Raw genomic sequence first — 25,325 nt, forward strand, 5'->3', positions numbered from 1 at the left:
CAGTCTCAGCCCTGCTTTTCACTGACTGGCTGGCTTAGGAGGGCACTGGCTGTTTCTGACTGTAAGAAGATCAGTAAAGACTTTCTTTCTATCTGTCTGTCTCTGAGTGTAAGTGACCTGGTACTTGTGAGGGCAGAATTCTCCCCCAGGACTTGGCACCTTTACTGTCATTTCCCAGTGCTTTTTAACATCTCCCTTGTGTATGGAGATTTCTTGTTGAAATAGGAGACCTGCTTTGCCTCCTCCATCCTGAATCTAGCAGAAAGCTCAAAAGAAATTAATATGAGACGTCAGAAGACCCCAGTGCAGATGGGTGATGTTAATTGTCCCTTCTGGCTCTGTCTGCTGGATTCTTGGGAACCGGCCGAGGGGCAAACTTTTGTAAATGTTAATCTCCTTATGCTTAAGATATCACACTGCCTTTGATGTTCCCAAACATGTTCACTCCTATCTTGGTTAAGGGTGTGTGGCTCAGACAGGCCAAATGCTTATTTTGTCTTCCGTCTTCCTCCAGGAGGGCTCAATTGATAATATGCTCACCTCCAGTTGAAATATGAACAAGTCCCTCTTCAAAGCCAAGGTGGTATTGGGGGTGGGGGTGGGGAGGAAAGATGCAGTGACACTCAGGGCCCCTCCACCTCTATACCCAGAAACTAAACTTAACTGGAGTCATTTTCTCACCCACGGCCCTTTGGATTCAAGTGGGTTGAATTCAAGTGGATGGCCCTGTCCGTTGCAAACCCCTCCGCTACTATAGAAAGGGGAAAAAAGGAAAGATTTTTTAAAATCTATTTAATATATATGTATGGTTAAGGTAATGCTGATTGCTATAACAAAAAAAAACCAAAAACGTATGATGGCTCAAATACAATGGAGGTTTATTTATCCCTAATGTCAAGTCCAAAATGGATGCTCCTAATTGGAGGTGGCTTTCCTCCAAATGATGATTCAGGTACCCAGATTCATTGCCTTGTGGTCCTTTCACCTTCAACAATTGTTTCCAAGTTTGCTGTGTTCATCTACAAGGAGCTGTGGAAGGAGGAAGAGAAGGTGGGGAAGGCACACCCATTTCTTAACTACTGGTGTCTGAAAATGGTACATATCAGAATGAGTCACATGACCTCACCTAGAAGGGAAGCTGGGAAATGTAGTTCTGGCTGGTGGCTGCTTCCCACTAACACCCTGTATTACAGAAGTGGGAGCATGACTCTTTGGTGGACAATTAGTTTCTCTGCCATATACTTGAGCTGTGAGGAGACAACTGGGACACCAGAGGAAGAGAAACAGTTAGAAGCTATGGTTTGAGTTTCAAAGTCTGGCCATGTCCTTTTGGGTAGGTCACTTTCCCTTTCTGAGTCTCAGTTTCCTAATCTGGAAAATGGAGACAGTGCAGAATGGGAAGAGATAATAAGGATGACCGAGTTATATTCTATCAAACATCCTACCCGTGGCTGCCCACTAAGCTTGGATGTTAGAGTATTTTAGGGAAAATGTGATGCAGTTGATGATTAATATGGATTTCAAATTTCCCTGAAAAAGAAAAAAAAAGCAAAGGACTAGCAACACTGGGTCTGCATTCCTGGATGGTGACAATCAGCCAGTGCTGAATGTAGAAAAGGTAGCATTGTGAAGTCCCCTACAGTCGAAGCCACTCCCATATGGCCTTTTGCCGATTTATATGGCCTATCTGGCCATGTCAGCAGGGAAATTCGAGGATCCTGAGCTATACAAGTGTCATACCTGCTCATAACGATGATCACACTCAAGCTTCAGGAATGTTTTACTTCTTTTCTGATTTCAAAGAACTTAGTCATTGCCAAACTTCCACCCCAGCTGCAGAATCTTGTACATTAGCTTTATTGACTGATAAACTCTAGAAATTGCATATTAACAATGAAGGCCAATGTATGTAATTTTTAATTGTCAATTTTTTTTATCTTGGCAGAGTATTGTTATGACTACCATAGTACAAACTTCAGGATCTTGTTAATTTTCCTGAGATAATGGATGGGCATTCTTGGAGAAGGTTCCATTCCAGAACTCAGAGCCCTGTGAGTCCATCCAGTAATCTGCTTAGGAAGTTACCTCCTGCAGAGGCCAGTGCTGGGGAGGTCGACTGACTGACAGCTGTAATTGATGGACACTGGTGATGATGCCAGGGGCACAGCTTTGTGGGGCAGGCTGGTGATCTCCTGCCAATGTCCACTTGAATATCACTGGGAAGGCAGGAGATGACCAATCATCTATGCCTTTTAATAGTCTGTTGACAGAAGATAAGTTAAGAAGTAGAATTATGTAAGACAGACTGCTGGGCAGAGCAGGGCAGCAACGGGAGAGGGAGGGAAAAGGAGGGGAAGAAAGAGAAGGAGGACGAGGACGAGGAGGATTCTGCGTATATTATTTAGGATAGGCTAAGTTATGCTGTTATAACAAATGACCCCAAATGTCAACGGCTTAAAACAACAAAGGTTTATTTCTTGCTCACAGTGCATATCCATCGAGGGTCAGCAGGGGTCTCTGCTCCATATTGTCCTCAGTCTGGGACCCAGGCTGATAGAGCCACCACCATCTGGAACACCATTATGGGAAGGAAAGAGAGAGAGTGGTGAATCGTGCACGACTGGTAAAGAGCCCACCCGGAAGAGACACCTATCACATTTCTGCTCCCGTTTCATTGACAAAAGGAAGGCATATGCCCTGCCTCGCTCAGAATCAGTGGAGAAGTACAATTCTCCCACATGCCCAGAATGAGAAAAACTGGAAAGTCTGTGAATGGCCTTAATATCTACCTCTCAGAGGATCCGAGATTCTAGATCTGGAAAGAATCTGTACTAGTTGGAACCATTTGGGTTGCAAATATAGAAAGTGAAACTCAAACTACTTTAAACGAAGGACATTTATTGACTCACAAAACTAAAAATTCAGTGGTAGGTCTGTCTGTCTTCAGGCAAAACTTAATCCAAGGGATCAAATTCTCTAAGATCTGGTCTCTTTCCATCTCTCAGCTCTGTTCCCTTCCATGTAGGCTTTGTTCTCAGGTCTTCATAGTCCCAGAGTTCAAGTTCAATGGGAAAAAAGAGCCTGTACCTCTCTTCAATTTTAATAAAAATCTGAGGCTTCAATCTCTCTGGACCACATCGAGTCATGTGCATATTTCTGAACCAGTCACTGAACCCAAAAGGATGGAATGTCGGGCAGCCCTAAATCATATGTCTAGCCCTAGAATCAAAATTGAATTAACTTCATCAAAAGCATTTAGACCGGGCTTCCCTGTTGGCACAGTAGTTGGGAATCCTCCTGCCAATGCAGGGGACATGGGTTTGAGCCCTGGTCTGTGAAGATCCTACATGCCGCGGAGCAACTCAGCCCGTGCGCCACAACTACTGAGCCTGCGCTCTAGAGCCTGCGATCCACAACTACTGAAGCTCGCGCACCTAGAGCCCGTGCTCCGCAATAAGAGGAGCCACCGCAATGAGAAGCCCGCGCACCGCAACGAAGAGTAGCCCCTGCTCGACGCAACTAGAGAAAGCCCGCGTGCAGCAATGAAGACCCAACGCAGACAAAAATAAATAAATAAAATAAAAATTTTAAAAAGCTTTTAGACCCAGGGGAGGGGAGAGATGGTTCCCAAGGGAAATTCAGAATGCTGGACTAGAATAAGTATCCAAAAATATACACAAATAAAATAACACATATCCACTATAGGATGTGGAGATGCTCTGACCCAGTGGCTTTCCAAGTATTGTTTTGTGGATGGGAAGAGTAGGATGGAGTTCCTGCACCCTCCAATCTCCCTTTCAATTAGAGCAATTGTGCTTTGTTATACATTAACATTCCACGTAAGACTTTTTTGGAATTAAAAAAGGGTGGGGGGCTTCCCTGGTGGTGCAGTGGTTGAGAGTCCACCTGCCGATGCAGAGGACACGGGTTCGTGCTCCGGTCTGGGAAGATCCCACATGCTGCGGAGCGGCTGGGCCCATGAGCCATGGCTGCTGAGCCTGCGCGTCCGGAGCCTGTGCTCCGCAATGGGAGAGGCCACAACAGTGAGAGGCCCGCGTACCGCAAAAAAAAGGGGGGGGGAATCCTCTGCTTAAAAAAAAAAACAGGGGTATTAAGCAACCCTGCTGTTTGATTCCACCCACTCATTTTACAAAAGTAGAGATTGAGATTCAGAAAGATTAGTAGATTTCTCTTCACGTCTCATTGGCCAGAATTGGTCACATGGCCTCCTACCTGTAAGGGAGGCTGGGAAAGTGAGCATCTGGCAAGGAGAATGGAATGATCACAACTGGCCTAGAGATAAACGGTCCATCTCCTAGGGCTGGGCACATTGCCACCCCATACAAAGGTAGGGTTCCTTTAGGAAAAGAGAAGGAAGGAAATGGCTCTCAAGGAGCTGTCAGCTGTGGTGGTATGAGTCTGATCTCATTGAAAGTTCCTTAAGGCTAGGACTGGGCCTTGTGCCTCTGTTTATTCCTCCACTGGTCTATGAAATGTGCCTGCAATGATCTCCTTTAATCTTCAAAACAATCCTATGAGGCAGTGAATCACACACTGACGGTTAAACTGTCCAGCTAGAATGGACTTTTATCATTATGATTGCGCCCAATTTTACAGAAAGAGAAACCGAACTTCAGAGATGAATTAATTACCCAAGGTCACACAACTAGTAAATTTTGCTTGTTCCTTACTTGACACCTTTAGCACTGAAGGAGGAGGGAACTTTAAGCACAGATCTTTAACCATGTAGGGGTTGACTATAGAAAGGTGGGGGGCAGACAGTGAGAACTGGGGCATGACAGAGGGAACAACAGCATGTGCAAAGGCCCAGAGGCAAAATAGTGTATATGAATGGCAAACAGGTTTGCCATTTGCAGGTTTAGAACCTAATGTTTAAAGGAACATTATACTTAGGAATTCAAGACTTGCATGAGGGCAATAGAGAGCCGATAGATATTTCAGGCAGAAGAATTATATCATCACATATGTAGTCTATCTTCAGTGGGGAAAATCAACTTCAGGAAACAGGACTAGAGCTGGGAGGCCATTGAGGAGGTGAGAGATGACAGTGGCCTGCATTACAATGTTGGTGATGGTAACAAAGTGTAGATTCAAGGAAAAAAATCAAGGACATTGAATCCACCGAGTCTGAATCCAGATTTCATAACCAGAGGTGACGATCTGGAGAAAATGGAAAAAGCCAAGACTGAGTCCCAGGTTTCTAGATGGTGGTGCCATTGGCTAAGCTGGGGTAGGCGGGAGGTGAGTGTGGAGGGCAGGAACCCAGGCAGCCTGGCTCCCAAGGCTGCACTCCTCGTCACAATTCAATCTCAATCCCCGACACTTAACACGCAATAGGAAAATGTCAAGACTCAGGACTGGGCCAGGGGTATTAAGGGAAACCTGATGGAAGTGAGGAAACCTCCCTCATTGGGTGTGGGTACAAGTCCTCACACAGCCAGTTCCTCACCCTGCAAAGAACACCAGGCACAAGTGAGTGCCCCTTGCCAGGAGCAGGTGGTGAGCCCCTCCCTCATCCTGCCTCAGAGCCACCATCTTTGCCCCTCCCCTGCACCCAAGGTAAGACATCTGGGCCCTCAGGTTCATCTTAGACTGACTGTAGTCTATCTTGGGCACCCCAGGCTACACCTTAGGGTGCCCAAGATGGATTCTATAGACTCTGGTATGCACTTGATTCCTTTCTCCACCTGTATCCTCAGAGAATCACCTGGGTGCTCTCACACCTATTACCCTGAAGCTCAGACTCTGTCCTGGTACAGTACTGAGGGAAAGAGTACCAAAATTAATGATTTTGACACTTGTTAAATTCATCCTAAAACTTGTGTGGAAGAATAAATGCCCCCAAATAGCCAAGTCAAAGAGTTTTGAACAAGAAAAGCAAAAAGTAAGGACTGCTCTGTCATATTGTAAGATATATTGCAAAGTCATAGTCAGATAAACAGTATGGGGCTCCAGACAAATAGCCTAGGAGAGTGCAAAACCAGATCTGTGTGTTTCTGGAAATGTACGTGCAAAGATGAAAAGCCAGGTCAAAGCTCACAGAAGCATGTACTTTTTGGAATTATCTTGTTTCCAGTCCTGCACATGGATGCTAATATGTGAACAAAGAACCTACTGGCTTTGCAGGTGGTCCTGGAATGAATGACTTCTAAAGCCCTCCACAGACAGGCTCACCCTCTAACCAAAAACCGGGACACAGATAGTATCATCATTACTTCACTCCGGTGGAACTGAGGCTCTGAGAGGTTAAGCCACTTGCCCAAGGTCACACAGCTGGCATGTGGCAGAGATGGGATGCAAACCCAGCTTTCCCTGACCCTAGAGCCCATGCGCTCTGCTGTCTCTTCCTCAGCAGCAGCCCCATGTGGAGAGGAAGCAGTGTGAGCTGGAGCCATTGTGAAAGCCCTAGAAGCTGCTAGAAGCACTTGAACTCAATCTCTGAAGGGCAAGTGGATTTAGACAGGTGACTGGGATGATGGCTCTGAGGCAGGGGACTCATCCTGGGGAAAAGAGCTTGGAAAGTGACTGTTTAGCCAGTGTGACCAGAGCACAAGATACCCAGGAAGGGTCTAGGAAGACGGGGTCACCTGGGAGAATGGGGTCAGACTGATGAAGAGCTTCAAATGACTGAGAGAGGAATTGTGACTTTAATCTGTTGGAGTATAGTTTTGATTTTGTCACTCTCCTGCTCTACAACCTTCTGTAGCTCCTTTGGCTACTGTCTCCTGGCTAGTAAGGTAAGAGTATGTAGTTGGAAAGATGGGGGAGAGCCTGGAGACAGAGAAACCAGCTAGGAGGCTGATGTCACAGTCCAAGAGGGAGGGGCCAAGGGCCTGGAGGGGATAGGAGAGAGGAAGAGCAGGCACTTTGGGACAGGGTTTTGTGAGATGCACGCCAACGCCCCCCACCCCGGCCCTCGTCACATGGAGGATCACTGCTTCTCTGTAGCATCAGATAACATTTCAAGGTCAGCAAATAGCAGGTACCTTATTCTACTCACAGTAGAATTGAGCTGTGAATAGCCAGAAAAACAACTGCTGCCTAAAACTGCAAAGAACAGCCATCAACTCCCTCCTGGCTCCATCTAGGCACAGAAAATGACAGTCAGACATTCCTAGGTTCATATGTCACTTTGACGTTTACTCAGGCAAGTTAACCTTTCAGCACCTCAGTTTCTTCACCTGTAAAACAGAGACAGTGATAGTGTGTACTCCATAGGTTTGATGAGGCTTTACTGAGCTCATGTACATAAAATCTTCAGTAGAATAACTGGTATACACTAAGAGCTCAATGAGGTAGCTATTATTATCAATAACAAAATAATTGTTTAGGTAATATGTTAACTGTTAACTGTACTATGTGATTGTTATGCAGCTTTTAGCAAAGGAATTGGTGTTGGAATTCTCAAACATCACTTATTTTATCACCAAGGTGGCGACATGGGCCTTATGACTAAGAAATGTCAGAAGATGAAGCAAATTCCATTCAATTCAATTCAGGAAGTTGTGAATTGTCATTCCTAATTATAAATTGTTAGAGAGATAGATGGACAGATAGTAAATCATGAAAGCTAAACATATTTCCCTATTTGAAGTACTGATTGCTATTAAAAAAAAATAAAGAAAAGGAAAGAAAAGCCTATTATATCTCCCTCCAAAAGCCCCTGCTTCTGTGACAGAAGTCCATCGTGTCACCTCTAAGAGTTTTCATTATTCAGCAGTTTTGGGAATGAGTGATTGATGTAATTAAAGTTATTGGTAAAGAAAGATTCCGTTACCACAGAACAGATGAGTCAGCAGAAAGTTTAAGTAATGAAATAATGTTCCAAGGAGTGATTCTTAAAATAAGATTTTTTTTTTCACTCTAGACATCTTAACCATTGCTGATCAGCAAAAAGATGTGAAGTAGTTAAGAAATGGAGAAAACACGCTACACAATTTTAGAAATTCTCAGATGAAATCATCTGCAATCATATGAAACCATATTTATTGAGTAATAATGGTAAGCACTCACATTTCTTGAGAGTCCACCATGTGCTTTAGTGCACTTTGCATCCATTATCTCATTTAATCCTCACCCTGTGAGGTAGGTGCTGTATTATCCCTGTTTTATGGATGCTGAATTTGAGAGAGGTTAAGGAATTTTCCCAGGGTTGCACAGCTGGCAGAGGGCACAGATAGGAACGGAATCCAAGAAGTCTGGCACCCAATAGAGTCCACCTTCTCCATCACCACAGGTCCTGGGCCTCTCTGTTTAGATTTCTTAGTCATCTAATCTGGTTCACTAATATACCCAAGATAGTAGAGGGCAGTCAGGATTTGAATTCACATCTGTCTGACCCCAGAGCTGTTTCAAAATTCATTTCTATGGGAAAAATCCAAGTACACTGGCTTGGAATCCATTTCTTTGTTTTCATTTCCATCAACATGCATTGAATACCCAGGACGCTCCAGGCTTTGGGCTCTACTTTGGTGCTACAAAGATGGCTGGGGCAGGGAGACCTTCAGGAGGTATGTGATGGTCAATATGACAGATGATGAAGTTCAGACTAGTGCAGTAGGCGGGGGAGACGGTTGAACAAGATCCCTCACAAGGATCTATGGGACTTGGGGAGTGGATGCATATGAAGCATTGGGGAAAGGAAACTGCTGGCATGTTTCTGAAGTCCTTCCACTGGGTCACTGGATGAAGGAAGGCAAGAGAAGCCAATCTGGGGTTGGGGTGAGGCTAGGAATGGGAAGGAGGTGACTTTAGTTTGGGACAATTTTTTTTTTTTTTTTTTTTTTTTTTTGCGGTACGCCGGCCTCTCACTGTTGTGGCCTCTCCCGTTGTGGAGCACAGGCTCTGGACGCGCAGGTTCAGCGGCCATGGCTCACGGGCCCAGCCACTCGGCAGCATGTGGGATCTTCCCAGACCGGGGTATGAACCCGTGTCCCCTGCATCGGCAGGCGGACTCTCAACCACTGCGCCACCAGGGAAGCCCTAGTTTGGGACATTTTTTTTCATCTGTCAGTTTATCTGGCTTTATTCTTTTATATATATATATTTCTTTTTATTATTTTTAGTTTTTATTGAAGTATAGTTGATATACAATATTATATAAGTTACAGGTGTACACTATAGTGATTCACAATTTTTAAAGATTATTCTCCATTTATAGTTATTATAAAATATTGGCTATATTCCCTGTGTTGTACAATATATCCTTGTAGCTTATTTTATACCTAATAGTTTGTACCTCTTACTCCCCTACCCCTATTTTGCCCTTCCCCCTATCTGCTCCCCACTGGTAACCACCAGTTTGTTCTCTATATCTGTGAGTCTGCATCTTTTTTGTTATATTCACTACTTTGTTGTATTTTTTAGATTCCATATATAAGTGGGATCATACAGTGTTTGTCTTTCTCTGTCTGACTTATTTCACTTAGCATAATACCCCCCAGGTCCATTCATGTTGTCACAAATGGCAAAATTTCATTTTTTATGGCTGTGTAGTATTTCACTGTATATATATACCACATAGAAATTAAGGAAACAATCCCATTTACCATCATGTCGAAAAGAATAAAATACCTAGGAATAAACCTAGTTTGGGGCATTTTGAATTTGAGTTGCTTGTGGTCCTTCCGGCTGGAGATAGACTTCAGGTAGTGGATAGGTGGCCTGGAGAAGAGGTGAGAGTGCGGGCTGGATGTAGGCCAGGTGTGCTGCAACACCTTCCAGGCCTTCCAGGGCAGGTGAGGGAGGGCCTACCCAATAAACAAGCTATGCTAAAGGTCCCCACCCAGGGAGAAAAGAAAAGAGAGGAGAAAGGAGCAAAGGGGGTGTGTGTGTGTGTGTGTACAGGGGTGTTCACTTGGAGTGATATTACAGCCGGGAACCTAACAACACCCTACTTGTTAGCACTAAACAAAGTTCCCATGCGTCTCTGTGGCCAGCTTCAAAAAGGAGGGGAGAGGGATGGGAACCTCCCACTTGTAAGTATCTGGAAAAAGGGGCACTGACAGGGCAGGAACCTCTCAAAGGGAGATGCATCCACCTCCTCAAGCCCACCCACCCCTTCTCCAAATTTTGCTCAGAGCTGGAGGCTCCAACCCTCTCTTCTTCCCCTGCAGAAGAAATGGAGAAGGACCAGAGTCCTTTGTGGCGTCAAAGAGCATATTGGGTTGTGGGTCTTGGCCTGTTACCCCCAAAGCATGACCCACAGATAGGAAAAAAGAGATTCAGGCCTTGCAGAACCAGTGGAATGGGAGGAACAAAAGTTTACAAGGTTTGTAAGGATTCTCCCATCTCGGTCCTACCTCCCCAGAAGCTCACCCAGAGATGAGGATTACAGGGCAAGGAATTCATTAAGAAAAGGGCGTAGGGGGAGCAGGGTGGGGACAGGGGGCAGCCATCCCTGGCTGCTCTGTCACCAACAAGCTGTGTGATCTGGAGCAAACTGCTTTACCTCTCAGGGCCTCAATTTCCATATCTGTAAAATGAGCAGTTACTATTTTTTAAAGTGTGGGAAGCACATCTCTGGGGGGGACACAGGATGACTTTAGGTGTGGGTGAAAAGATGCTCATGTGACCTACATAATCATGGGCGAAGCAGAAGGAATGGGGTTGCAGTGACCTCTAGAACAGCCAGAGACCCTGAGAGACGCCAGTTGCCTTCAAAGCCCAGGAGGCCAAGAACTTCACTTAATTAACTGGCTTCTTAATAATTGTCTTCCACTGACGGCAAGAGATACTAGTATTTCAGTGACTGTAGCGGTACAAGCATTCCTTTCAATATAAGTAAATGGTAACAAAATTCAAAGGAAATTGTTCTGTAAATAGTAGTTTCAATAATCGTAGGCTATGACAAGGATTGGGAGGGCGGGGCTCAAATGAGTAAGTTTCGGGGAACACCGAGCAAGGTAAGGACCCTTTCCTTGCAATTTCGAGTCCTATGGAGCCTTCTCAGACATTCCTCAGACATTTTCTAGGGCCTGTCAGGCACTTACCAGATTAAAAGGAAAAGATTAAAAAGAAAAAAGAAAGAAAGAAAGAAAAAAGTGTCTGGAGAGAGGGGAAAAAAAAAAAACTCCACCAACCAAAACAAACCAGGCCAACGATTTTTCTACCACATTCTTCATGAGTGCAAAGAGGTGGTGTTTATTCCAAAAATACCCTTTTCTCCAAGTCGCCGCTCATCCACTCTTTTATGTGATCCAGGAAAATCAGTCCTCAACTACCAGGAACATCTTTGCATGTATGAGTATTTAGAAAAAGAGCCACAGGATTTGGATTTAGATGCTGAATACAAATAGAAGGCAAATGAAATCAACCAACCAACCAACCAACCAACCAACAAACAAACAAAAAACCTTGTGGCTTGGACCTTAAAAAAAAGTCTCAGCAATGACAACTGTGTGGTAAGTCTGATGTCAAACTGTGTTAGCTGGGAAGGTGTCTGGGATGTTCTGGAACTGTGAGGGTATTTGCAATCTAGGGCTAACAGATGTCTCACTCTGCTTGAAAGACATTGAGATGCTATTCCTAAGGGCCTGTGGGTTCCCTTGGGGACAAATCCACTGATAGATTTTACAGAAAAAATCCCTGAGCTGACGACCATATATATGCCACAAGGTGTCAAGAAAAGGATTGAGGTGGGGAAAAAAAAAGCCAAAAACAGTCAAGGTGAGACATCAAAAAAAAAAAAAAAAAAGAAAGAAAGAAAGAAATACAAAATAAATGCATGAAAGACCTATGATTGGAGTCCTTGTCCCCAGTTCAAATCTGTTTGCTAGGAGCTGCTCTGTAAAATGATGGGCAAAGGAACATTCATTTGTGCTGCATTATGTGAGATCATTGTGGGCAGGCAGGCAGTCACTTCCAACAGGAGAAATGAGCAAATCTTTTCAGATGGCAATTATTTAGGGAAGTAAACCCTCTTTGGCAGGGGCAGATGTCCTAGTACTTCCTTGCTGTTGAGTATCTGGGAGAGATGACGTACTCCTAGCTTTTCCCTCATCTGTACTTCACACACAGAGTCCTGAGGAGGCAGCCTGTCCTCCAGCAGCTTTGGAGGAGGGCTAAGATATTTCCCGGCGCTGCTTAAAAATATCTCCCTTGACAGCCTGTCACAGTGTCTGAGACTCCACCATTCTACATTCATTCCTCTCTGTTAAGGCATTTTGTTTCCAGGAGTTCTCCGTTAAAATACAGATATCCATGAGATCCTAGCTTGGCTGAGACAGAGGGAGAACACAGCCTAGGAGTTAGGAGACCCAGGTTTCCAATTCGGTGCTGCCTATAAACTCACTGTGTGAGCTTGGGCAAGTCATTTTCATTTCCTGAACCTCAGTTTCTCCACTGATAAAAAAAAAAAAAGAAAAGAAAAAGGGAAAGGAAAAGAGACAGAAATAAAAGGGGAGATGGGGTTAGAAAGGTCTGAGATATCTGGTCTCAGGCGGCAGGATCTGTTCACTTCAGGGTTTGGCCTGGACACTGGATGACCAGCATGTCCACGAGAGCAACTCCTTTGGGCCAAAGGGCTTGGGGATCAGGTCAATGAGTATCTTACTTCCCCCTTCTCCAGAAAAAAAAAAAAAATCCCTGCTCCTCCCTTACCACTGGACACCTCAGCAAATGGCAACCCCATGCCTCTGGGTTTTCAGGCTCAAATTCTTGGAAGCAACTAGAACTCCACTCCTCTTATTCCCAACATCTAATCCATCAGCAAAGCCTGTTGACACTACCTTCAGCCCAGACCTGATTGCTTCTCCCCACTTCCCCGGCTACCATGCTGGACCAAGACCGCATTCCATTACCTCCCCCTAAATTCTCCATCACCCTCTTAACTGGTCCCTGCCTCTACTCTTGTCCTCCCAGAGTCTCAGCTCCTCATATAGGGGGATGCCTTTAAAACATAGATTTGATCCTGTCTCTCCCTTCAAAACCCTCCCTCCCTTCCTCTCCCTCTCTCTCTCCCTCTCTCTCTGTCACATCATAAAATCCAAAGATCTCACCAGGACCTACGAGGCCCCATATAACCTGAACCTGGCTTTGCCTTGATCTAATCCCCTCCCATAAAAGTCTTCTTGGTGTTGCTCAAACCTGCTCCCACCTCAGGATCTTTGCACCTGCTATGCCTTCTTCCCAGAACTCTCTTCCCTGGGATACCTGCCTGGCCTATCCCCTAACTTCTTTCAGGTCTCTGCTCAAATGCCCCCTCCTAGGGGATGCTTCCCAGACTGCCCTCACTCCAAGAGCACACTCCTGTCCATGCCCTTACCCTACTTAATGTTTTTCCTAACACTCATCACCTGGAGCTTGTGATAAGCCATTATCACACTTACTTGTTTACTTTCTGCCCACCCCTCTAAAATGTAAGCTCCAGGAGGGCAGGGACTTTGCTCTGTTCATTGCTGCATCATCAGTACCTAGAACGAGGAATCTGGCATATTACAGATGCTCAGTTATGTATGTTGCAGGAAGAGAAAAAATAGTTTAAGTGGAGCTGCACTAACATGGAGGCCAACCAAGCCTCTTACTGGAGAGGTCAATGCCAAGGGCTTCCCTGTGCTCTGCTTCAGCAGGGCAGGATGTCCCAGGGAGGCAAAGGTAGAGCCAATTGTTGGGAGATCTGGGTGGGGCAGTGTGCGGGCTACAAGGTAGGCAGGGGAGGTAAAGACTCCAAGCTGAGTTTATAAGTTTGTGGGCTGCAGGATTTTGACTGAGACTAGAGGAAGTGGCTAAAATGACTTGGGGACACATTCCAAAAGACAGCAGCCTGCAGGAAAAGGGTGGGTTATACATACATGAGAGGAGGTCTGAACTGTCCTGTGAACTAACTCGAACTTCAATTCTGCCCCCACAGGGGATCCCAAGGCAGGTCCGGTCAGCTCCCCAAAGCTCAGCTGTGATCAGAGCTGCCTTTCCAGGCTCCCCAGTGTCCCCCTCCAATCAAGCCCCAGAGAGTGATGTACAGCCAGAGGAGGCAGGGAAGGGGAAGAGTGCTAAAGAACAACAGCCATTCTGGCGGGATTCTCCCCAAGTCAGAAGCCAAAGCCTCAGTCTCCCACCCTCTCCCCTTCCCCCCAGGCCTTGGCTAGCATCTCCAGTGAAGTGAAGTGCTAAGAGAGCATGACCCTAATAACTGTATTGAAAGATGACTATCTGCCACCCACTAGAATCCTCACAAAACAGGGGTGGGGGCTTCCCTGGTGGCGCAGTGGTTGAGAGTCCGCCTGCAGATGCAGGGGACACGGGTTCATGCCCTGGTCCGGGAAGATCCCACATGCCGCAGAGCGGCTGGGCCCGTGAGCCATGGCCGCTGAGCCTGCGCGTCCGGAGCCTGTGCTCCGCAACGGGAGAGGCTGCAACAGTGAGAGGCCCGCGTACCGCAAAACAAACAAACAAAAACAAACAACAACAACAAAAAAAAACAGGGGTGGTACAGGCCCATTCTACAGAGGAGGTCATTGAAGTTCAGAGAGGTTACTGCCCAAGGACCCACAGCTTAGTAAATTGCAGAGGGAGGTAGGATTGAGCCACCAAGGCCCAAGGACCCAACCAGTACACTGTAACGCCTTTGGACAACAGCCTACATCTCCATCTTCACACTGCTTGGGGTGCCCTGGTCACACTCAAGTCCTGGCTTCTAGGACGCTGGAGAGGTGCTGTCCACCTCTGGGCCTGCAGCCACTGGAGTCCTGGCCTCCCCCCACCTCCACCACCGCCTGAGCCGCTGGCCCGCAGGGGGCGATGGCGGCATGGCTGGAGCCCGCGCCCCAAATCCGAGGCTGGTCAGCAGAAAGCGGCTAAGGTCAAGGAAAGCCCCCAGAGCCAGGGCTGGGTGCAAGAGAACACCACTGCAGGCGCTGAACCCCCGGGGGCCGAACCCCAGCTGTGCTGAGCGCCGCTGCCAGGCCGCCCCGTGTGGACCGGAGCTCTCCAGCCGTTGTTTGATGAGCAGCGGCCGATAAATTCATTAATCATCATTTTATGCCTCATCAAACCCCCTCCAAGCCCCTCCATGGGAGTTACACAAATTAGCCCCTGAAAAGACAGTAATTTCAGTTTAGCGAGGTAAGTGCTTTCTGATGGGCTCCGCGCACAGAGCTCTCCTGACAAGCCAATCCATCAGCGCGTTGGGGATGGGACGCGGCCAGGCCGCCCTGACCAGCCGGGCCTCACCAGTCCCAGCCCTGCCCAGCCTAGCCTCTGGGGTCTACCTGGCAAGGGTCTCCGCCCCCTTTCCCAGGCTCCTTTGCACCCATCCTCCGCAGTCTGTCTCAGCCGGTCTCTTGCCTTCACCCACCCAGACCTCCTCCACCCCTTCTAAACGGAAGAAAAACTTTGCCGGAAAAACCGAGGCCCAAAGTTGGGGAACGAATTTGTCGAGGACGGCGGAGACCGACGCACTGGTGCTGAAGTTCTGAACTCCCGCCCAGTGGAGCTGGGAGTCAGGCAGTCCTTTCTCCTCCTACAGTCTGGATGTCCGGGTTCTGCGACCCTTTGAAACTATTGAAGGGTTGTGTGCATTGCGGGCATACATTGGGGGAGGGGGGGGTTATCCACGCCAATCCTGAAAGAAATCCCAGGATCCAAAAGAGGGCCACCTGGGAACAGAGAAGGGTGGTCCTTCCGTCTAAAGGGCGACTCCACGGGACCCTGGTGGCCGGGGGTCGGGGTGGAGGTGGGGGACGCCCCTGGCCTTTTCCACGTCCCTCCCGTCTTTCTTTCTGAAACCCCCGCCTGGGGTGAAAGACGACGCCTGGGGAGAGGAGCAAGAAAGGATTTTCTATCGAATGGGCCCTGCCAGTAGGACTCCAGTATGGAGAGTTGGGTAAAAACCACAGAACACTGTGGCGAGAGGTTGGGTATTTGCAAGCGCGAAGCCGAAGCCGCGCCTTCTCACTTTCCAATCCCTTTGCACAGAAAGTCTCAAGGGGATCCTACCCGGCGGGCAGGGCGCATGCAGAGGAGGTGGACGAGGAGCCGCCGCCCAAGCCGAGCCGACCGACCAGCGCTCGAGCGCCCAGCGACGCGCCTCTCCTTCATTAGCTTCCCCTCCACGCGGCGCTGCATGCCTCGGAAAATAAGTTAGCAAACGGGGAGCCGTTTATCTCTTTTATCTTGGGGCCTGATCCAATTAAATAAGTGCACATTTACATTTGCATCCATCAGGCGAGAGCGCTGAGAGCCCGGGGTTTGCTCGGAGCAAATAAAAGCAGATTTCACTGAGAAAAGTGGCGTCTGGGAGCGCCAGGCTCGTCCGGGCGCCGGAAACGAGCGCGGCCGGGAGGGCGGCCTTGGGGACCCAGGGTTGGGGCCTGCGGCCGACGGGAGGCCGGAGATCCCCAACGGCCTGGAGGGGCCGGCCAGTGCTGGGTGTGCAGCCAGAGCTGCAGCCCGGTCCCCGAGGCGATCGTGTTAGGCCACAACCTGGGTCCCACCTCGTGCCTGGGACCCAAGTCGCATTTAGCGCGAAAACGAAAAGGAGATTAGCTCTGGCCTGGTCCAAAAGGGAGACCCGTGGGGTGGGTGTAGGACCAGTCCCACAGCTTTGGCCACTTTGCGGGGAGAGCAGGAGGCAAGATTCCGGTCGGGCCGATTTTCCTCCTATTCGGGGGCCCAGTGGCAAAGAAGGCGAAAGTCAGGTAGAGGGCGCGCCCCCCGCTGTCCCCAACATCCTTGCACCGGGGGAAACCAGCTGAGACTTCCCGTTAGCGCTTCTGGATGGGTAGAGGGGGACGTCCAGGTGAGCACCTCCTCCTTTGCCACGCCGAGCTCATTAAAGGTGCTTTCGAAATAGGGTTTGAAGAATTCGAGGGTAGTTTTGTTTTGTTTTTCCTTTTCCTAAAGATGTCCAACCTACAGGCCAAAAGATAGAAACGATCTTTGGGGGCGCGGCTGCGTCGTAGACCCCCGACATGCCAAACCGCAAATTAAAACTGTGCGGGGCCCAGAGGCCGGGAGTGGAAAGGCCAGCAGAAACGGAATACCTGCACCTGAAGCGGAGCGGGCGCACCGGCACTGCCTGGACTGCGCACCGCTGCGCACCCCACACCCCGCAGGCTGCCCCAGCAGCCCGCATATTTCTCAACTGCCTGCCGCCAGGTTTTAAAGGCTGTGCCCAAGCCGTGGCAGGAATCTGTAGGGTTAATACTCTTCCAGTCGAAGGCCGTGCTTTCCGAATCCCCAATGTTAACTGGGTCCTGGGTCCCAGGCCGAAGCGAGTGGGATGGCGGAGCAATTTACGTTTGACCCTCTTGGGGTCCAGAGCTAAGGCCCCGCTGTGGGTGGAGGGCATAGCTGGGTGTCGCCTAACTCCTCCTCTCTGCGAGCCGCGTGGCGCCCGGGGACCAGTAGGCGGCGCCCTTCCTAAACTGCATCCGCCTCCGGCTCCCTCTTGGGAGCGCAATCACATTCCTTTCACTTTGGGCGCTTTGCAGGGCGCTGTTCTGTGCCTCCGCCCCAGCTGGCAGCTTGTTAGGTGGGACAGGTGGGCTGGTAGGAACGGCCAGTTCTGAAATCGCTCGCACGACCACCGCAGCCCAGCCCCCAACCTTCCAGGCTCCAAGAGCTGTGCACATCTCAGGGAATGAGAGGCCCTGAGGGGTTTGCAAACCAGGAGGCCTCGATGAAGGCCCCTCACCCAGGCCGGGGAACAGCAGTTCGGGCCCTGGCACCCCGGTCCGAAGAGCGGGAAGGAGAAAGGGCCCCTTCTGCAGCCTCACCTCAATGCCCGAGTATGCGCCCTCGGGGATTGACTGGGCTGTTGGTTCCTCGCCCCAAATCCCAGAAGCTGATTCGGCCCTGCACAGGGGGGCAAGGGAAGAAACCCAGCCGGTCCCCGGTTTGGCGCTGCCTCGTGGGGCTGACTGCAGGGACCCCACTCAGTGGTCCCGCGGCCTCTGTTGCCAGGGGTTCAGCGACTCCTAGTCCCCTCAGTGCCAAGCTAGGCTCTGCTTGGGGGCTGCAACCAGTGCGGCCAAGCGCAGGTGACAAACGCCCGCGCTACCCCAGCACCGAGGTGTCTTAGGCGCTGCTTCGCATAACTTCCGCGCCCCAGTCCAAGTCTGCGAACAAACCCCTGGCACACGCCGGAAGGTTTCCCCCAGCGCCCCTTGCAAGGAGCATCGCCTTCGACACGGCCCAAGATGCGGCCAGGCTGAGGCTCGGAGGCTCGAGGAGGGTCTTGGGACCTTACAGACACGCATCTACTTCTGGGATTAAACACGGGAGACATTTCCTAGCTGCACATACCTCGACCCGCCCAGCAGGCCGCCCCCAAACTGAGAAGTCTCTAGACAACAGAAAAACCACTGGCCACCGAAACCCCGCTCTGCAAAGGAGAAAACCCTAAACTTAATTTGGGGCTTGTACTTAGGACGAAGTACGCAAAGAAAACCCTCGACCCTGCAGAGGCCAAGGGCAGGAGGGATGCGGACAGGGGGCAGCGATGTGGGCACCAGCCTTCCAGACTCTGGCGGTTTCGCTGCGCAGCCGGGAGGCGTCTCGCGCAGCCCCTCGTTGGGGAGAAACGCCGCGGGCTCCCCGGTACGCGGTTCCCGTTCCCAGGCAGCCCCCGCGGGCATTCGGCTCCCAGCCCGGAGCCTCGGCAATCAGACCCGGGAGGCCCGCGCCGCGCCATTTGCATATTCCCGGGAACACAAGGAAGCCTACAATTTTCTTTTTAAAATCATTGGGCAGGGTTTAGGGCCAGTGCTTCCAAATCCCGCAGAGTTGATGTCGTCCTTAAACTCTCTCTTAAGAGAAGGCGACTGGCCTATTCTTCTGACTTTTTTAGAAGAGAAGGTGACTCCTGGGGCTGCATATTCAACAGGGGGGAAAAAACTGATTGTGAACTGGGCTGTCGGGGGGTGGATGGAGGGGGCTGGGGCGCGGGGGGTAGGGCAAGTCATCTCTGGAATTCAATTGTTTAAAAAAATCATTTATAATTAAAGGGACAAAATAAAATACGATCGTCTCATGCATATTTAACCATTCACACTTCCAGCTTTGAAACCATCTTCCCTGCGTGAATTTTCTCACTAATTTAAACACTGAAGTCGACTGCTGTTCAAGAAAACATCTGGACAATGCTGCTTTCAAACTTGTTTAAATTCGAATAAGCTAAGGGAGCCCCGTTACAGGCTAAAAAAAAAAAAAGTAGCAAAAGTGAAAACTCCGGTGAAAATTTGGGCTGTGTTTAAAAAAACAGGGTTAAAGTGGTCTTGAGTAGAAGTGCAAATATGTGAGTTTTGATTTAGCCTAATTAAACCGGTGTTATGTGCAAACACATTCTCTCTACGCTCAGGCTTGGGTTTAATGGAGCAAATTAATTCCCCTCGCTGGGGTATGTTTTTGCTGTAAAGCCTCCCGTCCCCCGACCAGTGAAAATTTCCCACGAAATTCCACAAGTCCTTGGTTCCCCATCTCCCGCGCAAAATGGAGACGCGAGCACCGACTGTGCTGGCGGGCCTCGGGCGCAGGGCGGTATCTCTTCCTCATGTGGGATTGAGACGCAACCTGCCTTTTCGTTTTGCGATGAAAGATGCGGGATTAAACGGAGAAAATAAAACCTCAAAAATACTTTTGTAGCTACTCGGACTCTTGATTCCGAGATGGGAAAAGTGCTAAAGTGACAAGCCTGATCAAGTCCACAACGGCCTCATTATCTAGGCAAACGTCCTCGAACTTTTGAATGCCGCTTGTCCAAAAAGGGGCCCTTGGGGGTGGGGCGGGGGGCTCTTCTGGTCCGTTCGGGGCTCCCCTTGCTTCCCCCAAGCGCTTATGGCACTCCCTCCCCCACTTCCGCCCACTCTCTCTCCAATCTCCGACTCTGCAAAGTGCAGGCTTGTAATTCAGGACAAGTGTGACACCTACCTGTGAAAGGGAGGAACCGTCCCCTCGCTGGTCCCGCGGCCCAGCCCCGCGGCTGCGCGGGGAATGTACCCGGCCGCCTACCACCCGCACGGTCGCGGATGGAACATTTACTAATCTAATCAAATCCAGCGAAGAGATCAATGCCCAATTTTGAAGGGGTAGAGAAGACAGTGACTTGGGAAAGCCTTCTCCTTGTCATCCCCTAACGCTTCCCGCCCGCATTAGCCCAGAGCACCTTTGAAAGAGTAATAAGGGCTAAATCCGGCATAAAATCGAACTCATTAGCAAAGTTCACCAGCTGATTGCTTTGCATAAAACACGACACTGATTGGAAGTAATTAGGTTAAGCAATGGAGCTCGGGTGGTGCGTGTCTCTAGCTGCCTTTGCCATCTCTTCTCCCTTCTGGGCACACACTTGGGTCTCTCTCCTCCCTCCTCCAGGGTCCAATCTCCCCACAGCAGCTCACATCAGTGATCCAAATCTGCATTCCGGGCAGGGCCAGGTTCCCCGGGGCTCGAAGCCTAATTACGGTTTCCCGCTGGCACACTAGGTTCGGTGGAACCTTTCATTCCCCACTTCGAAAAAAAGTTGCAGTTTGCACCTTTTGTCCAGGGCGATGGACAGTTTACTGTGGCTTCTAAAAAGTAATGAGTGGCTCTGATTATGTTAAAATCTCTTTTAATTAAATATTTTGCATTTTACAAAGGCGGCTGCAGTTTCTTTTACTTTTTAAATCTAAGAGTATAACCTGTTTCCTTTCTGTAATAATACTTCAGCTCATACCCAGAAAAATCAATAGGTGTAAAAAATTAAATTAAACTTGTATTTTAAAACTATGAAACAGTTTTGGGGGAAACACAAATGTATATATTTATATTACAAAAAAACATTAAATGCCTGTACAGGTGTCTTAATTTCATAATTTACTTCAAAGATATTGAGTTATCAATTTAAATACAAAAATGCTACATTAAATATACAGAATAAGATTTAATACAAATCCTTTTTTAAATTTTTCTTTTCAGTTGGTTAAGACATTTCTGTTTGTGTGTGGAGATGTTTACATTTTTATGTCATCCATCTCCAGGAACTATAAACTTTTTAGTAGGAGGGGTAGTTTTGTTTTTCTCTCATGTTGATGGAAAAATAACTGCCAAGGCCATGTTTTTTTTTTAATAAATTAGGAAAGTCCAGGACCGACGCAGCCCGCGTTAAATGTCGGACATACCTTTCTTCAGTTCATAGGGAGAGTCTTTGCACAGGTCTAGCTGGGACTGGCTCCGCAACATTTTCGGGTCTTTAGCCAAAGCGTCCGCTCGGTTCAACACGGTCTGGTTTAATCCATTGAAATGCGAGCTCGGACCCGTTGTAGGGCCTGGCCCGGGCCCCGGGTGGCCGTGAAGGTGTCCGAAGGAGCCATAGTTCGTGTAGCCAGGATAGAAGGGCGCCGTGTAGTAGAGAGGCCGGGACAGCACTGTCCCGCCTGGAAAGGGACACTGAGCCGAGGGCGAGCGCGATGGCGCCGGTGCTGGTGACGCGCGGCTGCCTCCTAGGGCTTGCCCGGCTACGGGACCGGGGCACGGTGGGCACGGAGAGCCCTCGCTCCCGCCGCCCCCGTCCTTGACCTTGTCCGAGGATGTGGCGATCTCCGCCAGAGACCACAGTTTGGGCTTGGCGAGCACCGCCTGAGGCGGTGGCGGTGGCGGCGAGTGTATGACCGAGGGCCCTCCGGGACCGGGGGGCAGCTCTCCCGCGGCTGGGTGTGGGCCCGGAGCCGGTGCGCCCGAGGAGTAGTGAGGGGCCGGGTCTTCGGCCAGCCGAGCTGCCGCAGGCCCGGCCGGGGAGGGCCCGCCGGCGCGGGGGGGCCCGGGCAGCGCGTCGAGGCGGCCCTCGGATGGCGGCTCTTTAAAATCCGAGTCGCTGAGGCTACCCTCGGTCTCTTTGCCGGCGGGGGTGGGCGGCCCCTGCAGCCTTTCACAGCCCGAAGCCGCCTTCTGCTCTGCTCCTCCTGCGGGCGAAACCCAGGCGGTCAGAGGCGCGGAGGCCGCTCGGCGGCGCCCAGGTCCCCGCCCGCAAAGGCAAAGACCCCTGCCCTCAACCTCCAAGCCCTGTGCGCCCCCTCTCCAGTCCCCCTTTTGCTTAACGCACCCTTTCCCGCGTCCACCAACCTGCATCGGGGCCCTCGGGGTCGCCCTTGTCCTCGGGCTTCTGGGGCTCATCCTCGTCGTTCTTCTCCAGATCAATGTTCTCTTCCTCCTCCTCGTCCTCGCTGCGGTTCCGCGGCGTCCACGTCATCTTGTTCTCCTTCTTGAGGCGCCGGCGAGCGTTGGCGAACCAGGTGGACACCTGGGTGAGGGTCATCTTGGTGATGATGGCCAGCATGATCTTCTCGCCCTTGGTGGGGTAGGGGTTCTTGCGGTGCTCGTTGAGCCAGGCCTTCAGTGTAGCGGTGGCATCTCGCGTGGCGTTCTTCCGGTACGCGGGGTCCCCGTAAGGGTACGAGCCCAGGGGTGCTGCGTACGGGTGGTACCCCAAGGAGCCTGCCATGCCGGGTGTATGGTCGTAGGGAGAGCCCTGCAGGGAAGGGGCAGAGAGAAAGTGAGGGTGGGCCGTGGTCCCCAGTACCACCTGGGCGACTGAAAGACACTTTCCCTGCGCCCAGGGGTCTTCGGGCTGCGAGGCCCGCGCTCAGGCTTCCCCTGGGGTAGGGCTGGAGAGCTCAGACCCTGGGGCAACGCCTCCTCCTCCTCATAAGGAAGCGGGGGCGCCAACTCCTGAGTCCTTGGGGGCGCTTGGAGCCGCCCTGGCTTCCCTGGCCCCTGGTAGGCCCCCCTCTGCCCGGGAATGTCCTCCCTCCGTGCGCAGATCCGGCCACGGCGGCCGGGCCCTCTACCCAGAGAGAGGCCTGGGTAGCGGCGGCGACTCTGCGCTCCGCGCCCGAGTGGTTGCGCGTTGGGAGCAAGGGTGGTGAGCAAAGGAAATCAAGGACTTTTTTTTTCCCCACAGAGAAAGGCAAACGAAAAGCTAAGCCTTGCCTCTGCGCTCCCACCCCTCCAAAAGTGTTACCCCAAACCGAAGCCAAGGCGCTTTTCCAGAAAGTGCACCCGGCCGAAAAATCCCGGATACACCGCAGCTTGTCCGACTTTTCAGAAATTTAATACCTCCAAATCGGATTGCAAAGATAGGATTACGGATTTGCAACATTTTGGAGAACTAATTAAACGCGAGGCCAAACACATTTACACAGACTTAGCACGCTTCTGTTCAGATTTCGGGTCTATTTCTTTTGAACTACTTTCTCCAAATGGCAAAACCAAAAAAAGAAAGAAAGAAAGAAAGAAAGTAAAATGTGCAGGGCGGCCTGGAGCTCACGTTTGAACCAAATGCTGCTCTTTAATCGCAGCGACCTCTCCCCAAAAAACCCTTTCCGTCAACTCAGCGATCCGAGCAAGACGCGGCTCTTCTCTCCGAGCAACTCCTGAGCCCGAGGCCCGGGCGAAGCCGAGGGAGACAATCGCCCAAGTTTGCAGGGTCCGCGAGGCTTGGTAGGGGCGGCCCGCGGTGGAGCCGAGGCCCGTGTCCCCCGCAGCCCCCGACCGCCCCAGGCTGCCCCAGCTGCCCTCGCCCGCCCCGGCTCCCGCTCACTCACCACGTACGAAGAGAAGGCGGCGGCTGCCGCTGCCGCGGGGTCGGCGCCGTACTGGAGGTGCGAGTTGTAGCCCGGCGAGGGCGCCGTGAAGGCGGTGGAGCCGGCGTAGGGAGAGAACGCGGAGCCCGACGACGAGCGCCCGAGCTCATCCGTGCGGGGCCCCGAGATGACGCTGGTGCTGTACGCCGGGCACGAGTAGAGCGCCAGCGAGGCGGACGGCTGGTACAAGTAGCCCTGCGGGTAGGACATGGCCACGCACGGGCATGGGGCGCTCCGCGCCGCGGCCGCCAACGAGCCGGGCGGCGCCCTGCGAGGGCGTGCGGGCGGGCACCTGGTCTCCGGCTGCCCTGGGCCGCCTCTCCTCGGGCCCCGGCTCCCGGGCTCCGGCCCGCGGCGCCTCCTCGCTGGCTTCCCGCGCGCCTCCGGCTGCGGCCGCCGAGCCCGCTCCTCTGCGCGCCTCGCTCGCCCCGGCAGGGTTTCCCCCCCCCCTCCCTTGCTGCTTTCTCTTTTTCCCCCTCGCTCTTTGCACTGGGGGGCTCTGCTTTTGGCTTCGCAAAGGTCCTGCCAAGATGCTAAGTTGGAAATTGAGGATTCTGACGCCTTGTGCGCGCCTGAAGCTCCTCCTTCGCGGGGTGTAGTCGGTGGGAGGACTGGCAGGAGCCTCTGGGCGGCCGCAGCCAACCCGGCCGCCAGGCGCGCCTCGCCCTCTCCCTCTTCCTCCCCGGCTCCCTCTCCCGCTCGCTGGCGCTCCCCTTGCCCCTCCCTAGCGCCCGCCTCTCCTCCGCGGCCCTCCTCTCCCCCCTCCTCTTATTTCCCCCCCTCCCCTCCTAGGTCTCTCCCTCTCTCTCTCAGACTCTTGAGCGCCGGCCCCAGGATGACAAACACATCCCAGGCGCGCCGATCTCTTCCAACTTTCCTCCCCTGCTAAGTCGGGGTGGAGCGGCGGTTCCGACACAAGGCGGGCCCTGATGGCCGGTCCCGCCGCTTCGACGCACAAAGAGAACGAGGCCGCGGACCGCGCGCCAGCGAAAGCTCTGCTTTCTGTACGCCGCAGTAAATTGCGGAGTTAGCGGATTTCTCGTTCGCCAGAAGGCTGAGCTCCAAGGCAGATCGCCGCCCACCCGCCCCTGGCTTCTCCCCCAAGCTAGGGGACCCGAGAGCGAGTTGGATACCCGGAATGAAGGCCCCCGAGAGAGCCGGATGGATGCCAGCGTCCAGGGCGCAGGGAGTCCGGGTTGACTGTCCCTCTCCGCCAGCAGCAGCAGGTGGGCGAGAGACAGGCCTTGGACATCTGCACGTCTCCGGCCCGGCCTCTCTTCCACCAACTCCCCGCCAGACGGCGAGGGAGGAGGCACTGGGGACCCAGTACTACGGGGGTAGCCTTTCTCTAGAGAGGTAGTGGGCAAGAGCTGCCAGACGGAGAAGCAGCTACACCGGAGTAGGTCTTCGGACTCCACTACACCCCCTCCCGCAATGCCTGGCTGCCTCTTTCTCGGGGCTCTGCATTATCCGCAGCTCGCCCCGCCAGGCCGGTGGTGGTGGAGAGTGCGGGTCCTCTTCCCCTTCGCACCCACTCTCGCATCCGCCCACGTTCCACTGCTAACATTGCGGAGCAGTAACCAACCCAACCGTTTGTTCAGCGAGGCGCTGGCAAGGCAAACACACACAACCGAGTCACAGGCCGAGCCCTTGCCCACGAAAGCCACACATTTAGAATACAAAACAGACCCTTTGCCTGTCTCTCCACACCGCGCCGCCACAAGCCACAGAAGCACTCGAACTCTAGGA

At 51.4% G+C, this 25,325-nt stretch overlaps 1 protein-coding gene across 1 annotated transcript; it reads right to left on the reverse strand.

The window, feature by feature from the left end:
* Positions 1–20,788: 20,788 nt before the first annotated feature.
* Positions 20,789–24,172, reverse strand: IRX5 (iroquois homeobox 5). The gene is made up of 3 exons (XM_081216584.1): positions 23,538–24,172; positions 22,057–22,462; positions 20,789–21,896 (listed from the first exon to the last, which is right to left on the reverse strand). Exons 1-3 carry the CDS (start codon positions 23,784–23,786, stop codon positions 21,100–21,102), a joined length of 1,452 nt encoding a protein of 483 aa, XP_081072710.1. The 5' UTR covers positions 23,787–24,172; the 3' UTR covers positions 20,789–21,099.
* Between the last annotated feature and the right edge of the window lie 1,153 nt (positions 24,173–25,325).

Source organism: Mesoplodon bidens (assembly GCF_964165515.1).
Source record: "Mesoplodon bidens genome assembly, chromosome: 18".
NCBI classification, from domain to species: domain Eukaryota; kingdom Metazoa; phylum Chordata; class Mammalia; order Artiodactyla; family Ziphiidae; genus Mesoplodon; species Mesoplodon bidens.